Raw genomic sequence first — 19634 nt, 5'->3', positions numbered from 1 at the left:
GCACATGAAAATAACTAATTGGTTCCTACGACACTTTCCATCCCTTGTCCTCTTGATCCTCCCAGCTGTAAATAAGGTCGGTGGATATTATTTTTCACCCCACTTTACAAGGAGACAACTGAGGCAGAGGGAAGAATAAGTAGTCCATCCAAGGGTTTGAGCCTTGATTCTGAATTCCCCGTGCTCTTCTTGTATCACATGAGTCTCAAGCAGTAGTTTGAGGTCTAGCCTTGCTTGGGGGAGGAGAAGGGGTATGTTCTAAGTGTATGGCTGGGAAGTCCTCCGCACACCTTTACATGTACTTTGTGAGCCAACAGTTACATATTAAAAATTGCAGCATCTGGGGATGTCCTGAGACTACAGCAGACCACCCTAATGCTAAGGAGAGTTAGAGGGCAGAATGGACAGGAAGCCAAATGAGGGGGAGGTCTGGGTCCTGGCTACATGTCAGCAACTGACATCCAGAGTAACCTTGGGCAAGATTTGGAAGTTCCCTTGATCCCCACTTTCAACATTAATGGCAAAAAATAGAAAGGTAGACAAGTAGATAGAAGCTCAGTTTAGGCAAAAAGACATCTGCAATTCTCATCATCATTATTTTGGCTTTGAAATCGACAGCTCAGAGACCCCCGACCACTTTTCAAAATTTTAAAGACAAAGCAGTATAACTTAATAGTTCTGCCAACTCTTAAAAAAATCAGAGAGCACAACACTGACTTTTTTTTCCTTTTCTTCTTCTTCTTCTTTTTTTTTTTTTTTTTAATTTTGGCAAAGAAAGATTCAGTTCCTGGAAATGCTTACAAAATGATTCCTGACACTGGGAGGAGATAGTTAAAAAAGGAAGAAGACGAAAACTTATAAACATATATAGATAAAGGCAGAAGGTGGCAAGAAAGAGAATAAACAAAAGAAAGAAAAGAAAGAACTAAAAGAGATAGAAGGAAAAAAGACTTTAAAGGGCCCCAATTCAAGAACGTTATCAAGTTCTCAGCATCTGCAATTCACAAGCCGCTTGCGGGTCGGGGCGGCGCAGACCCCTCCCCTTTCTCGGCTGTCGGACGCTCATTGGTGGGGACGGCAGTCGCCGGCCGGTGACTGCCCGAGGAAAGGTTGCCTGGGACACGCATCCCTGTGTGAACGCATGACGTCCCACCCTGGCGCCAGGCTGTCTGGGGCTGAGTCTTAGATCAACACAGCTGTGGGACCGGGACCCACAGCTGGGCAAAGGAGCGGATTCCTCAACAAAAAATAGGATTGTGAGAAAAGTTCTGAAACAAAAACAGCGCAGACAAAAGCCTTAATGACATCCTTTCATAAAAATAAAAAATGCAAGAGGGGGGAAAAAGCTGGTAAAAGGAGCAGAACTGGGAACAGAAAGTTCAGAGGCATTTGGAATAAGAGACTGAGGCCCCACCACCGCTAAACAAGTTGCAGAAGGCCTGAGCTAGCCCTCCAGTCCGCTGTTGGGAAAAAGAAGTCTTTTGGGCTCAAACTTTATTCAGTGTTCTCAACCGTAACCCATTTCTTTCAGAATTAGAATCTTACATTGGAGAGTACTCTTAGAGGTCATTTGTTTCCCCCTCCCTCAATTTTACAGAAAATGAAGCCCAGGAAGGAAAGAAATTCTTCCAAGGCCACATTGCAAGTTACTGACATGACCAGGACAGAATTCTGCTTGCTGATCCCGGCATCCCTCTCCTGCCTATGTCACCCAGCTCATGGGCATTTCACCCTGAAAGCATCTTGGGAGATAATGTGAAGGTGCTTTGCAAATGGCTGCACAAGCCTGAGGCAGCAGTGGGTAGTAATGGGGGAGGGAAAAGGAGAGAGGGGAATCTGTGTGGTCCTATGGACTGAGCACAGACCACTCAACCGGCCACTTGCTGGGTCCTCGGGCACCAAGGAGACTAATGGATGTGAGGGAGAGAGTATGTCAAGCGCCTTGCAGAGAAGAGGCGTTTAGTAATTATTTGTTGAAGGAATGAGGTAGGTCTAGTTAGCTCCATTTTATAAATTGGAAAATTGAGGCACAGAGGTGACTTACCCAAAGTTCACATTATTAGTAAAAAAAGAATGGGAATTTGAACATAAATCTGCCTAGCTCTGAAGGCCATGATATTTTCCAGAACATGGGCTTGACTATTTTGCACAAACCACGGAAGTCTGCGTGACAGAAAAGTGTTTTTTATTTGGTCATTCAGGAGTCCGCATAGCCACCATATTCCCTTCCCAAGACCAAATAGCTGGCATGCTCTTCACTTGACATCTGTAGCCTATATAGACTGATCTGTCCATTCATGGGATATTTTCTTATACCATAGAGCCTGTCCTGGAAAACATTTATATTTCAGGAAGAAGTCTTTCAACTCTTTCTTGGGACACAGAGTCCTGTGGTATGATAGCAAAGAATAAGGATTCAGGGCTGGCTCTACCATTACTTGTGGTGTGACCTTGGAAATATTTTATAACTCCTTTCTGTACCCTTTACCATCCCACACCTGCCTGTCCAAATTTCATAAAGCATTAGACTTCTAGAGCTGGAAAGGATTTTAAATAATCACTTAGCACCATTTCCCCATTTTGTTCACAAGGTGACTAAGGCCAGGGTACCTGGGCTTGTTCAAGATCACATGACAAATTATTGGCAAGGCTGGCATGTTGAATCTAGGACTCCTAATTCCCAGTCCAGTGTCCTTTTTACTATGACTATTTTGAGACTCTCCTAGCTCTGAGCTCCCATTGTCCTGTTAATCAGTGCCACATACTATAGAACTCTTAATTGTTTCCTGTGTTAATCTTGTCTCCCCAAATTGTGAGATTCTTGAGAGCAGGAGCCACTGTTTTATGTGAAGCGACTCCATAAATATTTACCAACTGACTGATTAAGGAAGCAACCATTGGGGGATCCCACCTGGCCAGTTCCATGATGGAAACCAGCATTCTGAGGCTGCAGATTCCCAAAAGTCCTTGGAAATGACAAGATGACAAGCAAAGAATACTGAATGCAATGTCCCGTTGCGATACGGGGCTTACTTGCCTGTCCCCTGGTCCCTTTCCTGGACTCTCAGATAGAGCTGGAGCCATTTCAGCAAGGGTAAGAATAATCCAGTCCAGGTGGCCTGCCCTTCCATAGCAGAGAGGGATAGACAATAGAGTGATGAAATTACCAAACTATTGTTTTCCGCATAGAGGTGTGTGGAGAATGGGGGAAGGGAGAAGTGAGAGTTAAAAAGAGATTTGCTGACCTAACGGGAGCTCCTAAAAAGGTTATTTAGAAATCATCCCTTCTGCACCCCCATTCAAAACCCTGTCCAAACTTCTAATCAAACTCACTTCCAAAATATAACTGGGCATATATTTGGCTCCTTATGGAGTGCATGGGGCCAGAGAATGGGAGCTCTCTTCCTTCCCCATGCAAAAAGCACGATTCAGGCTGCTGTCTTCTTTTTTTTTTCTTTCCCCCTGTTGCTCAAATAAATAGTGTTCTTTGCTCAAACCCCCTTCCCCTCCTCCTTCTGCAATCTCAGCGCCTAGCCCAAATCTGTTTTCTTCATTGTAACCTCAGCTTCACCGCAATTAATTTTTTTCCCCTCTGGTCACAAGATAATTCCTGACGCCAGTGAGTCTGGAGGTCAGACGAACAGCAAATTGGGGAACAAGGCGGCACTAATTCCTTACAAGTTTCCCTTGAAAAATCTTTTGCTTACCAAAAAAAAAAAAAAAAAAAAAAGCTTCTTTGCTGTTCGGGGATTTACGACCTCGGAGGACTGTGAGTTCGAACCAGTGTTGGGCTGTGGGTGGACTGGCAGGGGGCAGAGGAGCTCTAAGATCTGGGGCGCTGCCAGGAAAAGGCAAATTCTTAAAGTTAATGGTTTTAAGTGATTTTTTAAATCCTTTCTGGCAAAGAGGCCCGCCTCTCCTCTGTATCAGCGCTTCCTCATTCTTTGAATCCGCGGCTCCGCGGTATTCGGCGTCAGACCCGCCAGAGGAAGCCTGTTTGCAATTTACCCGGGCTGTGAACGCCCAGGGTCGACGGAGGCGGGGCCAAGGCGGGCTGTTTTGCATAAAGGGGCGTGCCTTCCAGGCGGGCTCTATAACTGCGGTCCTCCGTGAGAGTGCGCGCGTTGCTAGCTGCTCAAGGGGTTCTTTGGCTTTTTTTCTTCTTTCGGCACTTCCAACCTCATTCCTCAATATGAAGGCGCTGAGCCCGGTGCGCGGCTGCTACGAGGCGGTGTGCTGCCTGTCGGAACGCAGCCTGGCCATCGCGCGGGGCCGCGGCAAGAGCCCGGCAGCTGAGGAGCCGCTGAGCCTGCTTGACGACATGAACCACTGCTACTCGCGTCTGCGGGAACTGGTACCCGGAGTCCCGCGAGGCACTCAGCTTAGCCAGGTGGAAATCCTGCAGCGCGTCATCGACTACATCCTCGACCTTCAGGTGGTCCTGGCCGAGCCCGCTCCTGGACCCCCAGACGGCCCGCATCTTCCCATCCAGGTGCGCGTGGGCGTGCTTGGAGCAGGGGCGGGGCTGAGCTCCAGGGCAGGGATGCTGCGGGACCCTTAGAACTTCCTAGCGCCGTGCATAACTCTCCCGTTTTCCTTCTCTCAGACAGCTGAGCTTGCTCCGGAACTTGTGATCTCCAACGACCAAAGGAGCTTCTGCCACTGACCTGGACGTCCTGGCGCCTCCAGGTGAGTATCCACGCCTTCTCCCGGGGGCGGGGAAGGGAGGGCAGCTGGTGCTTAAATGGCAAATCCTAGAGTTGGTAGGCCTTTTAAGGGATTACCGCGCCCCCTCGGTTTAGGGAAACCGAGTCCAGAGAGGTGCAAGTGACTTGCCCGTGGTCACATCAAATGAATGACGGAACCAGTTCCCATCCAGTGTTCATTTCAACCTTAAACACACGGTGTCCCTGCCTTCCCTAGTGGCCAAAGACGCGAGAAAGTAGGCGCGGGTCCGACTAAATAAAATAGCCAGTCTGTTTGTAGCTTGGAGTCCTTAAAGGATCCGTGTTTTCTTCAGCCCCCTCCCAGCTAGTGTTAATTCCAAGAGGGAGGGATGGTGCAAGCTCCGCCTGTGGTCCTTTGGCGCCAACTGGGTGGGGGCAGCGTGGGGCGCGGAGTTATCAGCTGGAGGTAGAGACCAAGTTTCCTCCTTGGCGCCGGCCAGTCTGCGGCCGGCCCCCGCCTCGGCGCGCTCGGCGGAAACTGACGGCTCCCTGGTCTTCTTTCCTCCCCCGCCCAGAACGCAGGTGCTGGCGCCCGTTCCGCCTGGGACCCGGGACCCTCTACGGCCGGAAGCCCGAGGGCATGGATGGGCCCCCACCTCGCCCTGCCCACTTGACTTCCCCAAACCCCTGCCTCGAGGCTGGACCTGCGCCCGGGAGCGAAGGACTGTGAACTTGGGTGGCCTAAAGAGCCAGAGCTAGCTCTGGGCACCAGCTGGGCAACCTCCCCCAGCCCTCACCCCACCCCCAAGTTTAAAGACTGTCTTTCAGTGTGTGGAGGTGTATGGGGGGCGGGGCTGGCTGCTCTCCAAACTCTGGCAAGGCAGCGGTAGAGCTGGTCTTCTGGTCTCCTTGGAGAAAGGCTCTGTTGCCCTGATTATGAACTCTATAATAGAGTATTTAGCTTTTGTACCTTTTTTGCAGGAAGGTGACTTTCTGTAACCATGCGATGTATATTAAACTTTTTATAAAAGTTAACATTTTGCATAATAAACGGTTTTTAAACACTTGTATATGTAATTTGATTCCTTAATGCTAACACTTTCGCACAAGACTGAATTTAGGGGGACTAAATTAATGTCTTGGAGCTTGGGGAAAGCAAACTTGCTTATTCCCTTAAAAGGGAGATGGGAGAATACCCAGCTAAGGCTGGGGAAGGGGGGGAGCCCCACATCCATTGGGTGCAAAGAAGAGCCTTGTCCTGTCTCATTTAACAAGTGAGGGAAGACTGGAGAAGGGAAGTGACTGGCACAAGCTCACCCAGCAAGTTGGGGGCTCAGGATAGAAATCGGGTCTCCTGAGTCTCAGTTGTTAGGTACTTTGAGAGCTGTTTTGCTAACTAGCAGATGGCTGTCTTCTTCAATGCCATTAATTATTCATGATGTCTTTCTAGCAGGGGATGTGGAAGAGAAGCCTCACCTGGTGCCCAGGAAGGGTTGGTGGTTGATAGACCCATTTCAGAATTGAATAAATGGATCATTGGGCTTGGTTTCATTTCCCTCTTCATGTTCTCTGTTTTAATTTTCTCTTGGGCTTTCAAAGTTGGAGAAAATAGGAGAGGGGTCTCTTCCCTCAAATCCTCAGCCACTCTGATCAGAAGGATTTTGGTGCTGGTTGGGAAATATGGGAACAAATCCCTCTACCAGCAGGTAGTTGAAGACTCTGAGCCTAGACTGGGAATTTGAGGAAGAGGCCCTACAGCCCTTATTTCTGGTATATCCTTCTCATAACATCTCCATTGGGAGCCTATTCTGTAAGCATCTTTAGCCCTATTTCAGAAATGGAAAATTGAGACTCATGGATAATGGGTTGGAGCCAGGTTCACACAACCCCTTGAGAGGCAGAGATGGGATTTTAACCTTAACTACAGTGACTATGACAGTAGTGGACGGGAGCAGGGTCTGAGACTGGCTATTCCATGGAGCCAGGCCTGAGAGTCAGGCAGAGGGCAAGACTCCCAAACCATGCCACCTTTGCCCCCACCTGGCACTTCCCCAGGTGGGTTCCACCAGGCACCTGGCCTCTCTAGACTCCTGTTTATGATATGATCTCACATGTGTGTTGGCCACTGGCATGAGTTACTTCAATATTTCATAACAAACAGGTCACGTCATCACCCACCTTCATGCCTTAACCCTGGTGAGCTTTCAGGGGCGAACAGGGGCATGTGGAGAGGAGGCAACCTTTGTCTCTGCAAACCACCCTCCTAGCTGACCAATGTTCTTAACCTGTTTCCTGGTCTTCTCCGATGATCTGATGTAAGGTATGAATGCTCTCTTCAGAAGATACACACACAAACTTTGCCGAGCAATAGCATACCTCCAATGCCCTGGGAAGCCCTCACACCCCATGTGAGGAACTCTTGCTTCAAACCAAGTAAGTACAAGACCCAGGCTGGGTCTACCTTGGATCATTTGTTCGGTGTCCTCTGCTGGCTCTGGAGTCAGCCACACAAGGGTGCAAATCCTTGTCTGCCACATACTAGCAGTTGGACTGCAAGCTAGCAACTGCGTCTCTTCAGCCTCAGTTTCCACACCTATATGAGACTGCTGATATTGAGAAAACAGTTCTGAGGCACCCGGCCCCACATTACACCATTAATTGCAGTAAAGCCAGGCACTGAACTCAACGTCCTGTGCCCCTTCTGCCACAGTATGCTGCTTCCTGCTTGGAAGTTGTGGGACTGTGGAAGGCTGGGAAGAGCTGAATCGCTCATCTGCCATGTGAGCTTGAGCAAGACACCTCACCTCTCAAAGCCTCTCTCCTCCCTTGCTCAGCAGCTGGTCGTTCTTGTACTGCTGCCTCCCTGGACAGAGATAATGGTGGGAAAGTTCTTTGAAATGCATCACACACCTACAAGGTATTATTAAGCTAATTCCAAGGAAATTGCCTGTAAGGTCCTCCAAGACTGAGCTGATCAGGTGGCTGGGACAAAAGCCGAAACCAGCACACCAATTCATTAGTCATTAGGGAGTGAAAGCAATTTGGCCCTAGGTGAGAAAACTCAGAGAGGATAGTTGTCTTCTGTCATAAACACCTATCAAATGCCTACCAGGTGCCAGGCTCTATTTTATCTTAATTTTTTCTAATCCTCACCACAACCTAGCAAAGTGGGTATCATTATTCCCATTTTACAGAGGAAACAGATTCAGAGAGGCTGATTAACTTGATCCAGGTCACAAAGCAAGGAAGTGCCACAGCAAGCCACCATCCAGCACCATCTAGCTTCGAAGTCCATGTTCTTACTTCTACTTCAGGCCAATTTTTTCCCCTCACCATTCCCTTTACCTGGCACATATTTGGTCCCCAGTAAGTGCTTGCTGAATGAAAGACATAAGCCCGCCCCAGGTCTCCCTCTTATTTGTGAAATGGGATGATGGTACTCCCTTTGCAGGTGTGTGGTTCGGATTAAAAATAACATGCGTAAAGCGTCTACCAGGCTCCCTGAAAATACAAGATTCACTATTAACTGAGTCTTACAGTTCACTATTGCATCAGCTCTGACAAACGGACTTTTGGAAGAGATTCTTACTGTGTAAATAAAAAAACAGGTTCAGAACAGGCGAAGTAACTTGCCCGTGGCCACACGGCTCCTAAGTAACAAAGCAGGGATTCAAATTCATGCCTGTGACACCGGAGACGGTGCCCTTTCCGAGAAAACCAGTTACAGCTCTCCTTAGCTGTGGATGTGCCGGACAACCGTTAATTATCTGTCTTCCCGGTCTCATCACCTCTCACGGCTACCACTCTTATCCATTCCCCAGGCTACATCCTAAATCCTCCTTTCGCTCTCTCTTTCTCGCAGAACTGCGCCTCCGGGTCCGCTCTGCCCGCTCCCTGCTCCGCTGGGAGAGGCGTTCCCCGCAGCCTCTTCTCTGCGCCGGGGCAGGGGCGGAGCCTCGGCCCACGTGGCCCAGAGCCCGGCTGGGCGGAGCCTAGCTGGCCCCGCCCCCAGCCTGACGACCCGCGCTCCCCCCGCGGGCCCTGGGGGCCGCTCGCAGGTGTTCGCTGGCGCCCGGATGTCTGAGCGCTGGCTCCGCTCTGGCTCCGGCTCCCTCCGCAGCCTGCGGGCGGGGCTCCCAGCCCATCCGGAGCCTCGCGGCGCCCCAGCCACTCTGCCAGCAGCGCGGCCTCCCGGTTCCCAGCCTCCCGGCCTGGGGGGCCCCCCACCCAGCGGAGTTGCTGACCCGACTGCTCTCCCGCTGCCCCCAGCTGCGCTTGGGCCGCTGCAGCCTCGGCGCGCCCCCACCCCGCTTCCTGCCTCGGCAGCTTTGCCCGGGCCGGGCTGCCGCCCTGGATCGCACCCCGTTCCTTCCTTCCTTCATTCTTTCAGGCAACTCGCATTCCTCGAGCGCCTGCGACGTGCCCCGCACAAGGCCTCTCCGACCTTCCGAGTGTGGCCCCAGGCCCACCAGGGTCCTCCGGGAAGCCTGTGCCCTCCGCCAAGCCTCTGCCCTCCGCCCAGTCTCCCTCCCCACCCCGCCCGACTCTCCTCCCTGTCTATTTCACTTGGAGTTTAGCATTTAATTGTTCTCTGATTATTTCTGCTGTTAAGGGTCAGTCAGTGGCAAGGTCAGGGGGTCACTTTGTGACCGAAATCAAGGGTCAGTCTGAAAGTAGAGTGAGGGGTCAGAGTGTGGCCAGAATTGGGGTTCAGCCAGACTGGCAAGGTTTGGAGATAGTGTGGGTAGAAGTTGGCAGCCGTCAGTCTGTGGCTGGACTTAATAGACAGGGTGTGAGGGTTAGTCTGAATAGCATCATCGGCCAAGGCTAGTGAGTCAGTCTTTGGGTAGAATCAGTGGACAGTCTGGATCAGGGTAGTAGGTCACCCAGAGACCAGGATTTAGGGGTTGCCTTTGGTAAGCCAGATAAGGGGAAGGGGGCGCTGTAGCTCTCTGAACTCGGATTCATATCCCTCTATGGCTGGGGGCTGACCATAGCCTCTCCCTGCATCACCCAGGCTGTGGAGCTGCCCTTCCAACTGGGACACTCCCTGTCCTCAATGCCACCCTGCTCCTACCTTGTCCCAGAGCCTGGAGGCAAAACCCTCCTCGGGCCAGACCGTGGTCAGACTGGCAGTAACACTGGCCATGGCAGGGAGGCCTTGGGCTTCCAAGGGATCCGGCCTTGGAGCCACCCATGTTTAACGGGTAAGTTGATGCTCTTCCCTGTACCTTTCTGTCATTTGTTCATAAACCTAAAGGCTGTCAGGGATGGAAGGACCCTTAGAGGTCACACATGTGGCCCAAGAGGGGAAGGAGCCTGCTCAGGGACACACAGCAAACTCGTGGTCAAGACAGAACTTGACGGAATTCCCTGGCGGTCCAGTGGTTAGGACTCAGCACTTTCACTACCATGACCCAGGTTCAATCCCTGGTGGGGGAACTAATATCCTGCAAGCTTGGCCAAAAAAAAAAGACAGGACTCGAACCCATGCCTCCTAACTTTGTATCTAGGAAACTTCGTGTGATACTCTGCCTCCCCAGAGCAAGGATTGTTACTCCCACTTTAGAGGTGGGGCAGCTGAGGCCCTGAGAGGCTTCAGGGATCACACAGCTCTCACAGAGGGACTGCTGGGGGCTGGTGGACTGCGCAGACCCCCACATGAGGATGTGGTAATGTGAAGTCAGGGAATGGTGACTCCCTAAAGCATTGTCTCCTTGTCATTGCCACCCAGCCCCCTCCCTCGCGCCCTCATTAGGAGCAAATGAAACAAGGGTGGCCAAGTGAAGCCAGGGAGGAGAGAGAACACTTTTTAAGAACTGCTGGGGAAGAGCTCAGCTGGGTTCTTATGGAAGCATATGGAACTCATTACCCTAAGTCGAGGTGGTCGCTGGCCAGCTGGCCGTTGGTCAGTTTGGGGCTAAAAGTGTGTGTTGTGTGGCAATGGGGGTACCCAAGGCAGACTCCCCAGAATAACCTGCCCGCTCACCGATCCAGGTTCTTCCTGAACCTGGTTTTGTTTCCAGCCTATGCCATTTTTAGCATTTAAAAAAAAAAAGAAAAGATTTCAAGACACTGGGTACTCGGCCACTATAGGTTCTGGGGGGAGGAGACAAGTACTTAGGGACCGTCAAGACAGTCCCCTCCACCACCGCTCACACACGTCTCTTCCCCACCAGGGCCCCTGGCAGTTCTTGCATTGGGTCCAGATGCATGAAGGATTGATCCCAGCTTCCATCCAGGGTTCATCCAGGTGGGCCCTGAGGGACCTAAATGTTGGTCCTGACTCCTGTCCATCACATTTCCCTCGAAAAGTTTGACTCCACATTCAAAGACAGCAGCAAGAAAGTGTTCAAAAGAGGCCATTCACTAGTACACAGCATTTTAGTCTATGTGGTAATGTGAGACCGGAGCACTGCCTCCATTTCACCCCTGTGAGGCTCACAGATATTAAGGGATCTGCCAAAGGTCCCTGGAGTAAGTGTCAGAGCCCAGGTCTCCGACATAGCTTCCACATCCAGTCGTGTTGATGTCTGCAGTTTTTAATTTTATTTAATTTTATATATTTTTTTGGTCGTGCCGCACGGCTTGCAGGATCTTAGCTCCCTAGCCAGGGACTGAACCCGAGCCACAGCAGTGAAAGCGCCGAGTCCTAGCCACTGGACCGCCAGGGAATTCCCTGCAGTTCTTTTAACTTTGTACAAACCAATGGCCACACAGAATTGGCCTCAGCCAGACCCCACAGCCCTCCCGTACTTTCTGTGAGTTTGGGAATCAGACAGATGCTGGCTGAAATCCTAGCTTTGTCACGTATTAGCTATGCCATCACAGGTAAGTTATTTATCCTCTCAGAGCCTTAGATGGCTGCTGTGATGTTTAAAGCAGACAACATATGTAAAGCGCCTGGCACTTGGTAGGCCCTGGGTGATGCCATCCGCAGAGCTTGCTGGGTATGGTTGTCAGATTCCTCATCTTTCCGGGTGGCAGTATTGTTGGCATAATCCAATCCCAGCATCTCAGCACTGCCTGTCTAGCATGTGTGTTCTTCAGAGGCCTTTCACATATCCACAGGAGTATCTGATCAGCAGGACAGCTTGGTGCCTTGAGGAATAGTGCAGGGGCTTAAAAAGCAGGGCTGCAGTCCAGCATCTCCACTCCCAGGCTCTGCCACCTTGGACAAGCTCCTTTACTTCTCTGAACCTCAGAGAACCAGCACAGAGCCACCACAGAGTCCTGCTGAGTATTTAGTGAGGAACTAAAGGTAAAGCACTGAGAAGCCTGCCAGCACATGGAGGCACTCAGTAAGTCACAGATGGAGTTAGGAATAGTCCCGTTTCACAGATGGAGAAACTGGAGTCCCAGAGGGGGTAAGCAACTCATCCAATGTCATAGGGAAAGGCCCCCTCACAGACCTAGAGATTAAAAACCAGATCTTCGCACTCCCAGTCCATGCCCAGCTACTACTTTCTCATTATTGGGATTTGTAATTATTTCATGACAAATGTGTTTTCAGCTGGTGGAAGGACAGAGCTTTAGACCCAGGCCCAGCTTACTCATGAAAGCACCCCTTTTTAGAATAGAATGGGGGTGTGGGGTTTGGGGTAGGAAGGACATGACCCAGAGGCCAGAGGACCTGGAGGCCGAACGTGGCAGGAGATCTGTGATCAGACAGACCTGTCTCTGCCATGTCTTAGCTGTGTGACCACCTCTCTGAGCCTCAGTTTTTCATCTGAAACTCCCAATAGTACCTCTTTCCTAGGGTTGTTGTAGGAATTAAATAAGACAGCAGAGATAGAGTACCTGGCACAGATGAGATGCTTGAACTTGTCAGCCCTTATAATTTTATCAAGATCTAGTGGGGCAGGACCCACCTGCTTCCTCGTCATCATCCTCATCTGTGAATCTTTTTGGATTTTTTTTTTTTTTTTGGCCCTGCCACGCAGCATGTGGGATCTTAGTTCCCTGACCAAGGATCTAACCCGCACCCCCCTGCCTTGGAAGCATGGAGTTTTAACCACCGGACCGCCAGGGAAGTCCCTGTGAATCTTTTAGTAAACTTTCAATTGAACGTACAATATTTGGCTACTGAAATGCCTATGAGTGCCTGCAGTCCCCCACAAGCAGTGTGAACTTGGACAAATTCCTTAGCTTCCTTCATCCTCAGTGTCTGCACCTATAAAATGGGGATAATAAAAGTCCCTACTTTGTGAGGATTAAATTAGTTAACACATAGCACTCTCAGTCTAATGCTTGACACGTAATAGGAACCCCCCCAAATGCTAGCTGTCATTCCTTATCTTAGCATACCATGTGCAGTGTGTTCTCATACATTCTATAGCCATCTGTGCTTGTATATAGAATCGTAATGTCTCAATTTTTAAAAAATAAAATTGACATTTCAGGAAGAAGTACAGATAAGTAATATGGTTTTGTGAGACCCAGAGCCCAGCCAATTTCACACACAGCCACACATGGGCGTGTACACACACACATACATGAAGACACACGCACACACACTGTGAAGAAGGCCATGCTGTGCTGTGCTGCTTCCTCTTACCTTGGAGAGCTGCCTGCACCTCCCTCCCACTCACTGTGCTCTGTGGAGGGAGACAAGAAGCTGTGCTCACCCCTCAGCAGGAGATTTCCTTGGCAAAACTGACCTGGGAGGAAGCCCGGGCTCTAGCTGGTAACCTGAGTATCAGAGCCCAGGTCTCAGTCCTCGTTCTCTCCCCTCCTTGCTGTGCACTAGCTTCACCTCTCTGAGCTTTGGCTTCTCATCTGTGAAGGGGGGCTAACCGTTTCTACCTTTCAGGGCTGCTGTGAGGATTAGAGAAATGCACAAAAAGTGCCTGGCACGTAGTCATTGCTCCATAAGTGAGAGTTCTTCAAAGCCTGGCTGGTTTTTTAACTCAGTAAGAGGTATCTTTTTTATATTCTTTAATAAAACAGGATTATGGTCTTTGTACCTTATATAATTAATACACTTTATTGCTTTGTTTTTCTTTATTGTTTTTTAAACACATCTGTTAATCCAATAAAGGTGGTTTTCCTCCTAAAACTATCTTCTTTCCTTTTTTATTCATATTTTACAATGTCTGGGCAAGTCATTGGAGCCCACTGAGCCTCAGTTTCCTTATCTCTAAAATGGGAAAAATGCCTTCCTCATGAGATTGTTTTGAGAATTCAGTGAGATGGTGCATGTAAAAGTGGTTTGTACATTGTAAAGTCCAGCAGGTGTAAGAGATTATTTTTTGCACCCTTCCTTTCCCTCTCACTAGGCTGAATTCCTCAAAGACAGGAGGGAGTTTTATTTACCTTTGTATCCCCTGCATTGAATGTGTAGCAGTAAATTTAATAAAAACAGTAGTGGTGATAAGAACTTTCATTTCCTGAATACTTACTGTGTGCAAGACTCTGGGCTAAGTGCATCTTAATGGAAGGATGAGTGATAGACATTTAAAAGTTTTTGATTCCCTCTGCTGATTATTTATTTATTTTAAAAATATGTATTTATTTGGTTGCACCGGGTCTTAGTTGTGGCAGGTGGGCTCTTTAGTTGCAGCACGTGGGCTCCTTAGTTGCAGCATGCGAACTCTTAGTTGCATCATGCAGGTAGGATCTCGTTCCCTGACCAGGGATCGAATTCGGGCTCCTTGCATTGGGAGCGCAGAGTCCCATCCACTGCGCCACCAGGGAAGTCCCTCTGCTGATTATTTAAAGGTGAAGGGATTGTTTTACTTCTCCCTTCAGCAAGTTCTGTCTTCCATTCTGCAGGCAAATTATTTTTATTTTGGGGTCTTATACATTGGCTGGCCAATCCAGTTGAATAACCATAATAGCCATCTTTAGTTTCCTTATCTATAAAATGGGGCTAACGATCAACTTAACCTCATTTAAACGTGTCCCATAAGTGACAATAACTTTCCCTTACTCCTTCCTTTCCTCTCCACCTAGACACACCCTTTCCTTGGAGAAGAAGCTGGTGACAGGACAAGGTGATTAAACTGGGTGGCAGAGAGCTGAGTCCCTTCAGTTCTCTGTGCTTTTTTTCTTTTTTTTTTTTTGGCTGTTCCCTGAGGCTTGTGGGATCTTAGTTCCCCCACTGGGGATCAAACCCGCGTCCTCAGTAATGAAAAGCAGGGAGTCCTAACCACTGGACCGCCAGGGAATTCCCTCTCTGTGCTTTTGTTTCTTTTGTTAATCAGGGTGGCAGATCTTTCTGGAATAACTCCCTGATTCTGAGACCCTGCATGTCCCGCCTCCTAAATAATCTCCCTTTTCTGCCGTAGCTCCAAAGATTCAACTCACCCAAGTGCCACATGCCCCCTATGATCATGTGCTGTATATTACAAGTTCCTTTAAGTCCTGGGAGGCAGAGTTGTGTGTTCAGGGTTTGATTTCTATCTTTCCAAGCATTTTCTTATCATCATTTCATCTCATCCTTGACAAACCTTTCAAAGTCCCCAAGTCACACATGGGGCAGCTAGGGCCCAGAGAGGAGAAGGGCCTTGGTTAAAGCCACAGAGTGAGTGACAGAGCTGGTCCTATGACCCGGATATGCTATGAGCCCGTCTGAGCTCAGGTCCTCTCTGAGCATCTTGACACCAGGCTTTGTGCTTAATGCTTCCTCACAGTAATTTTATAAAGCAGGTGCTGCCCCCACTTTCCAGATGAGGAAACTGAGACTCAGGCAGGTAAAATAACTTGTCCAAGTCAGAATCATGATATAATCAGGGCTGACTCCAAAGTGTGTGCTTTTTATTGAACACCCTGTGGCCTCTGCAGCTTTGCTGTCTTGGAGCCTGAAAGATGGCCTCTCCCAAGTCTCTGCAGCAGTAGTGTTGTACCCTAAAGCAAGGAGTGATTGCCAAGGCTGACCCCCATGCCCCAGTCTCTCAGCCCCAGCAGCTGGGGTCAGGAGATTCACAGAGCAGGGCACACAAGGGCCCTGCTGCAGCAGTGATCTGCATGGAGGGCCCCCCCATCCCTAAAGCCCATTGTCTCCCCACGAGACAATACAGATAAAGGACCCAGCCTAGTGGTCTGCCGGCATCAATCTGTAACCATGGAAATCCCTAGGGAGACAATTTCAAAGCCCTCCCTGCCACCCTTCACCCTGCAGCTGTGGCTCCAGGAGCCCGGCCTCCAGCAGAAGGGGCACTACTGATAATCACCACCCCCCACCACTGCCACCACAAAATGGGACACAGCTGGGCTCCCCACAACATACATCCTCCCAGAACTGGTGTTGTCAAAGGGGCCTTGGATGCGTTTAAGGCCTAAACCTTATTTCTTTTGCAAGAAGGTTAGTTCTGTGAGGTTCTGCACTGGTGAGATGTCATTGATTACAGGGTTGGGCACAGGGAAAGTAAGGTCTCAGCGGAATTCTTAACCATGGAACCAGGGCCTGGGAAGGTATTAGGTCTTCAGCGCACGATTTCCCCCTGGTGGCCAGTTGCTGCAATTGTCAGCTTCGGTTCTAAAGAGGAACAAAAATTATTACCTCTTTTTCCTTGGTATCTAGTGTGTTCCAGACACCCACACGCAGATCTAATCCTCACAGCCACTCTGAGATATGGGTGTTCTTATCTTACTTATACATGCTGAAGCCAAGGCTTTCAGACGATATCCAGAAGGAAGGAAAGGTAGCAGAGTGGTTGAGAGGGTGAACCCAGGCTGGCCTGGCTCAAAACCTGCTCCACCATCACCAGCCCTATGATCTTGGGAAAAGCACCTAAACTCTCTGAGTCTCAGTTTCTTCATATGTAAAGAGGGAGTGATAACAATACACACTTCATAAGGACGTTATGAGGATTATTTATAAGCCTTAAGAACAGTGACTGACACATAGTAAATAAAATTCTGTGCCCTGATACTTCTTAAGCTGTGTGCCTTCAGGCATATCTTGAACTACTCCTGGCCTCAGTTCTTTCACCTGTAAAATGGGGCTAATTGTGCCTTCTTCTTAGGGCTGTGGTACCACTTCATTGTAACTGAAGTGGATTTGGGGTATGAACATACTTGCTTTACCACTATTCGCATCATTTTTATCTGCATTTTGGGGGAGGAATGATCATGGGGGCAGAGGGATGGGCAGAGGGATACTTCTCCTCTCTCCATAAACCAGGAGTAGGAGATACCTGAGAATTCTGACCCTGGCGACCTCTTTGGCTTGCAGAGTCACAGAGCCTCTCACAGTGGCCAAGTGGCCTCTCAACTATTCCAAAAATCTTTCACTGAGTTCAGTTCAATAAGCAATTCTTGGGCTTCTATTCCACGATGGGCACTGGGCTGGATACTGGGGTGTGAAGATAAAGAAGACGAGGAGTGACTTAAATCTGGTGGGGAAAGACAGAACAGAAAAACAATTACAATATGAAATGATGACAGATTGAGATTCCTAACAGGAGGTGGGGAGCAGGGATCAGAGTCAGCTTCTGAGAAATGGGTGCTGTAAGCTATCACCACCCATACTCATACTGTGGCCAATACCACTTGGACTCCAAAGACTGAATGTCTTGCTTATTTCAAAATACTTCTGAGTCTTATTTTTTTATGTTAATAATTGATCTGGATTCTTGATGTTGCTGTCCCAGGCTTCAATTCTGTTCAACTAAAGAGTTAAAATACACCCATTTAAAAAGAATTTTTATTTTATATTGGAGCATAGTTAATTAACAATGTTGTGTTAGTTTCAGGTGTATAGCAAAGTGGTTCAGTTTTACATATACATGTATCTATTCTTTTTCAAGTTCTTTTCCCATTTAGGTTATTACAGAATATTGAGCAGCGTTCCCTGTGCTATACAGTAGGTCCTTGTTGGTTATCTGTTTTAAATATATCACTGTGTACATGTCAGTCCCAGACTCCCAATCTATCCCACCCCCTGGTTACCACCTTCCTTCCTGGTAACCATAAGTTCATTCTGTAAGTCTGTGAGTCTGTTTCTGTCTTGTAAATAAGTTCATGTGTATCTTTTTTTTAGATTCCACATGTAAGCAATATCATATTATATTTGTCTTTGTCTGACTTACTTCACTTAGTATGATAATCTCCAGGTCCACCCATGTTGCTGCAAATGGCATTATTTCATTCTTTTTAATGGAGGAGTAATATTCAGTTGTATATATGTACCACATCCTCTTTATCCATTCATCTGTCAATGGAAAATACACCCATTTTTACTAAGCATTGTTTGAGATCACACGTGCATATGGGGTATACAGCATTCTCAATGAGCTGTGTATCTGAGAAACTTGTGTCTGAGAGCAGACCTTTTTTTTCCTGGTAGAAGAGGTGGAGAGAAGCATCCCAAGCAGAGAGAATACCGTGAGCTTACAGGGAGAGCAGGGAGGTCAGAGGGGTTGTCGGAAAAAGTGTGTTTTATGAGAGCCTAAGGTCCCTGTGTGAAGGATGCTGAAGATCAGAGGGGCTGGCAGGGGGTGGGGTGGTCAGGCCATGCTGGGAGCTATTTGCAAGACCATAAGCAAATGTGTGTTTTAAAGAGTCCCTTCGGGGGACTTCCCTGGTGGTCCAGTGGTAAAGAATCCGCCTTACAATGCAGGGGACGTGGGTTCGATCCCTGGTCAGGGAACTAAGATCCCACTTGCAACGGGGCAACTAAGTCCGCGTGCCACAACTACTGAGCTCACTCACCTCAGCTAGAGAGCCCCCATGCCTCAAACTACAGAGCCCACACGCTCTGGAACCTGTGCACCACAACTGGAGAAGAGAAAACCCGCCGCCACAACTAGAGAGAAGCCCACGTGCAGCATCGAAATATCCCGCATGCATCAACGGAGATCGTGCGTGCTGCAAGCAACTAAGACCCGACGCAGCCAAAAATAAATAAATAAATAATAAATAAATCTTTTTTAAAAACCCTAAAGAGTTCCTTCGGGAAAAGGAGGGAATAAATTGATAATCCCATGAATTGTAGGTTGTGCTTCCCCAAGCTCCTCTGGACACCTCTACAGGAACCTAAATCCGATTGTCCTCCTCCAATGAGACCCACAAGACTCAACATCTGTGAAAAACATCTACAGGGTCTGGAAACATCTGGAAAGAATTTGGCCAATCTGGTAGCCCTGGCCTTCCCAGCGGGGCTGCATCTTTCACATTCTTTTTCTCCTCCCTAAGTCCACAGGGGGTTAACTTGTTAATAGATAGCCTCGCAGGCTTTGGGCAGGTACTGGAGTTCACCGCTAGATGGCAGCCTTAACCCTTCAACCCCACCAGCTTCCACCCAAAGGCCAGAGAGAAGGGAAAATGAACTAAGAAATACGAAGGATGTGCAACCACCCTTTCAGGTGCTCGTCATCACCTCCATTTTATAGATGAGAAAACGAAGCCTCTAGGAGGTGAAGCCACCAGTCAGTCCAAAGTCACACAGATAGGTGGGCATAGTGGAACTTAGCCTCTCTAAGCTTCAGTTTCCTCATCTGTAAAATGAAACCGACCCACACGGGCAACACTAATCAACTTTCTGTCTCTATAGGTTTGCCTATTCTAGACACCTCACATAAATGTAATAATATAATATGTAGCCTTTTGTGTCTGGTTTCTTTCACTTAGCATAATGTTTTCAAGACTCAACAACATTGTAGCAGGTATCAGTACTTCATTTCTTTTTTGCTTTGTTTTGTTTTAATTAATTTATTTATTTGCCTGCCTCGGGTCTTAGTCACAGCATGCAGAATCTTGTTGCGGCATGCAGGATCTTTAGTTGTGCGTGTGGGCTTAGTTGCCCAACGGCTTGTAAGAGTCTTAGTTCCCCAAGCAGGGATCAAACCCACATCCCCTGCATTGGAAGGCAGATTCTTAACCACTGGACCACCAGGGAAGTCCCCTTCATTTCTTTTTATGACTGAATAATATCCCTCTGTATGGATATACCATATTTATTTAAGCAGTCATCAGTTGATGGACATTTGGGTTGTTTCCAAGTTTTGCTTATTATGAATAATG

The 19634-nt window shown here is 48.5% G+C and overlaps 1 protein-coding gene across 1 annotated transcript; it reads left to right on the top strand.

The window, feature by feature from the left end:
* Positions 1-4150: 4150 nt before the first annotated feature.
* Positions 4151-5731, top strand: ID3 (inhibitor of DNA binding 3). The gene is made up of 3 exons (XM_079926069.1): positions 4151-4492; positions 4607-4689; positions 5243-5731. Exons 1-2 carry the CDS (start codon positions 4193-4195, stop codon positions 4664-4666), a joined length of 360 nt encoding a protein of 119 aa, XP_079782195.1. The 5' UTR covers positions 4151-4192; the 3' UTR covers positions 4667-4689; positions 5243-5731.
* The last annotated feature ends 13903 nt before the right edge of the window (positions 5732-19634 follow it).

This window comes from Stenella coeruleoalba (genome assembly GCF_951394435.1).
Source record: "Stenella coeruleoalba genome assembly, chromosome: 1".
Taxonomy (NCBI): domain Eukaryota; kingdom Metazoa; phylum Chordata; class Mammalia; order Artiodactyla; family Delphinidae; genus Stenella; species Stenella coeruleoalba.
Note: the sequence above shows the minus strand (reverse complement) of the source record. Positions and strands in the feature narration are given on the sequence as shown.

Excerpts from the sequence above, each read along its gene's own strand:
- ID3 (XM_079926069.1), top strand. The coding sequence starts at position 4,193 with ATGAAGGCGCTGAGCCCGGTGCGCGGCTGCTACGAGGCGGTGTGCTGC. Across the intron at positions 4,493-4,606 it reads GCCCGCATCTTCCCATCCAG|ACAGCTGAGCTTGCTCCGGA; the intron begins GTGCGCGTGGGC and ends TCCTTCTCTCAG.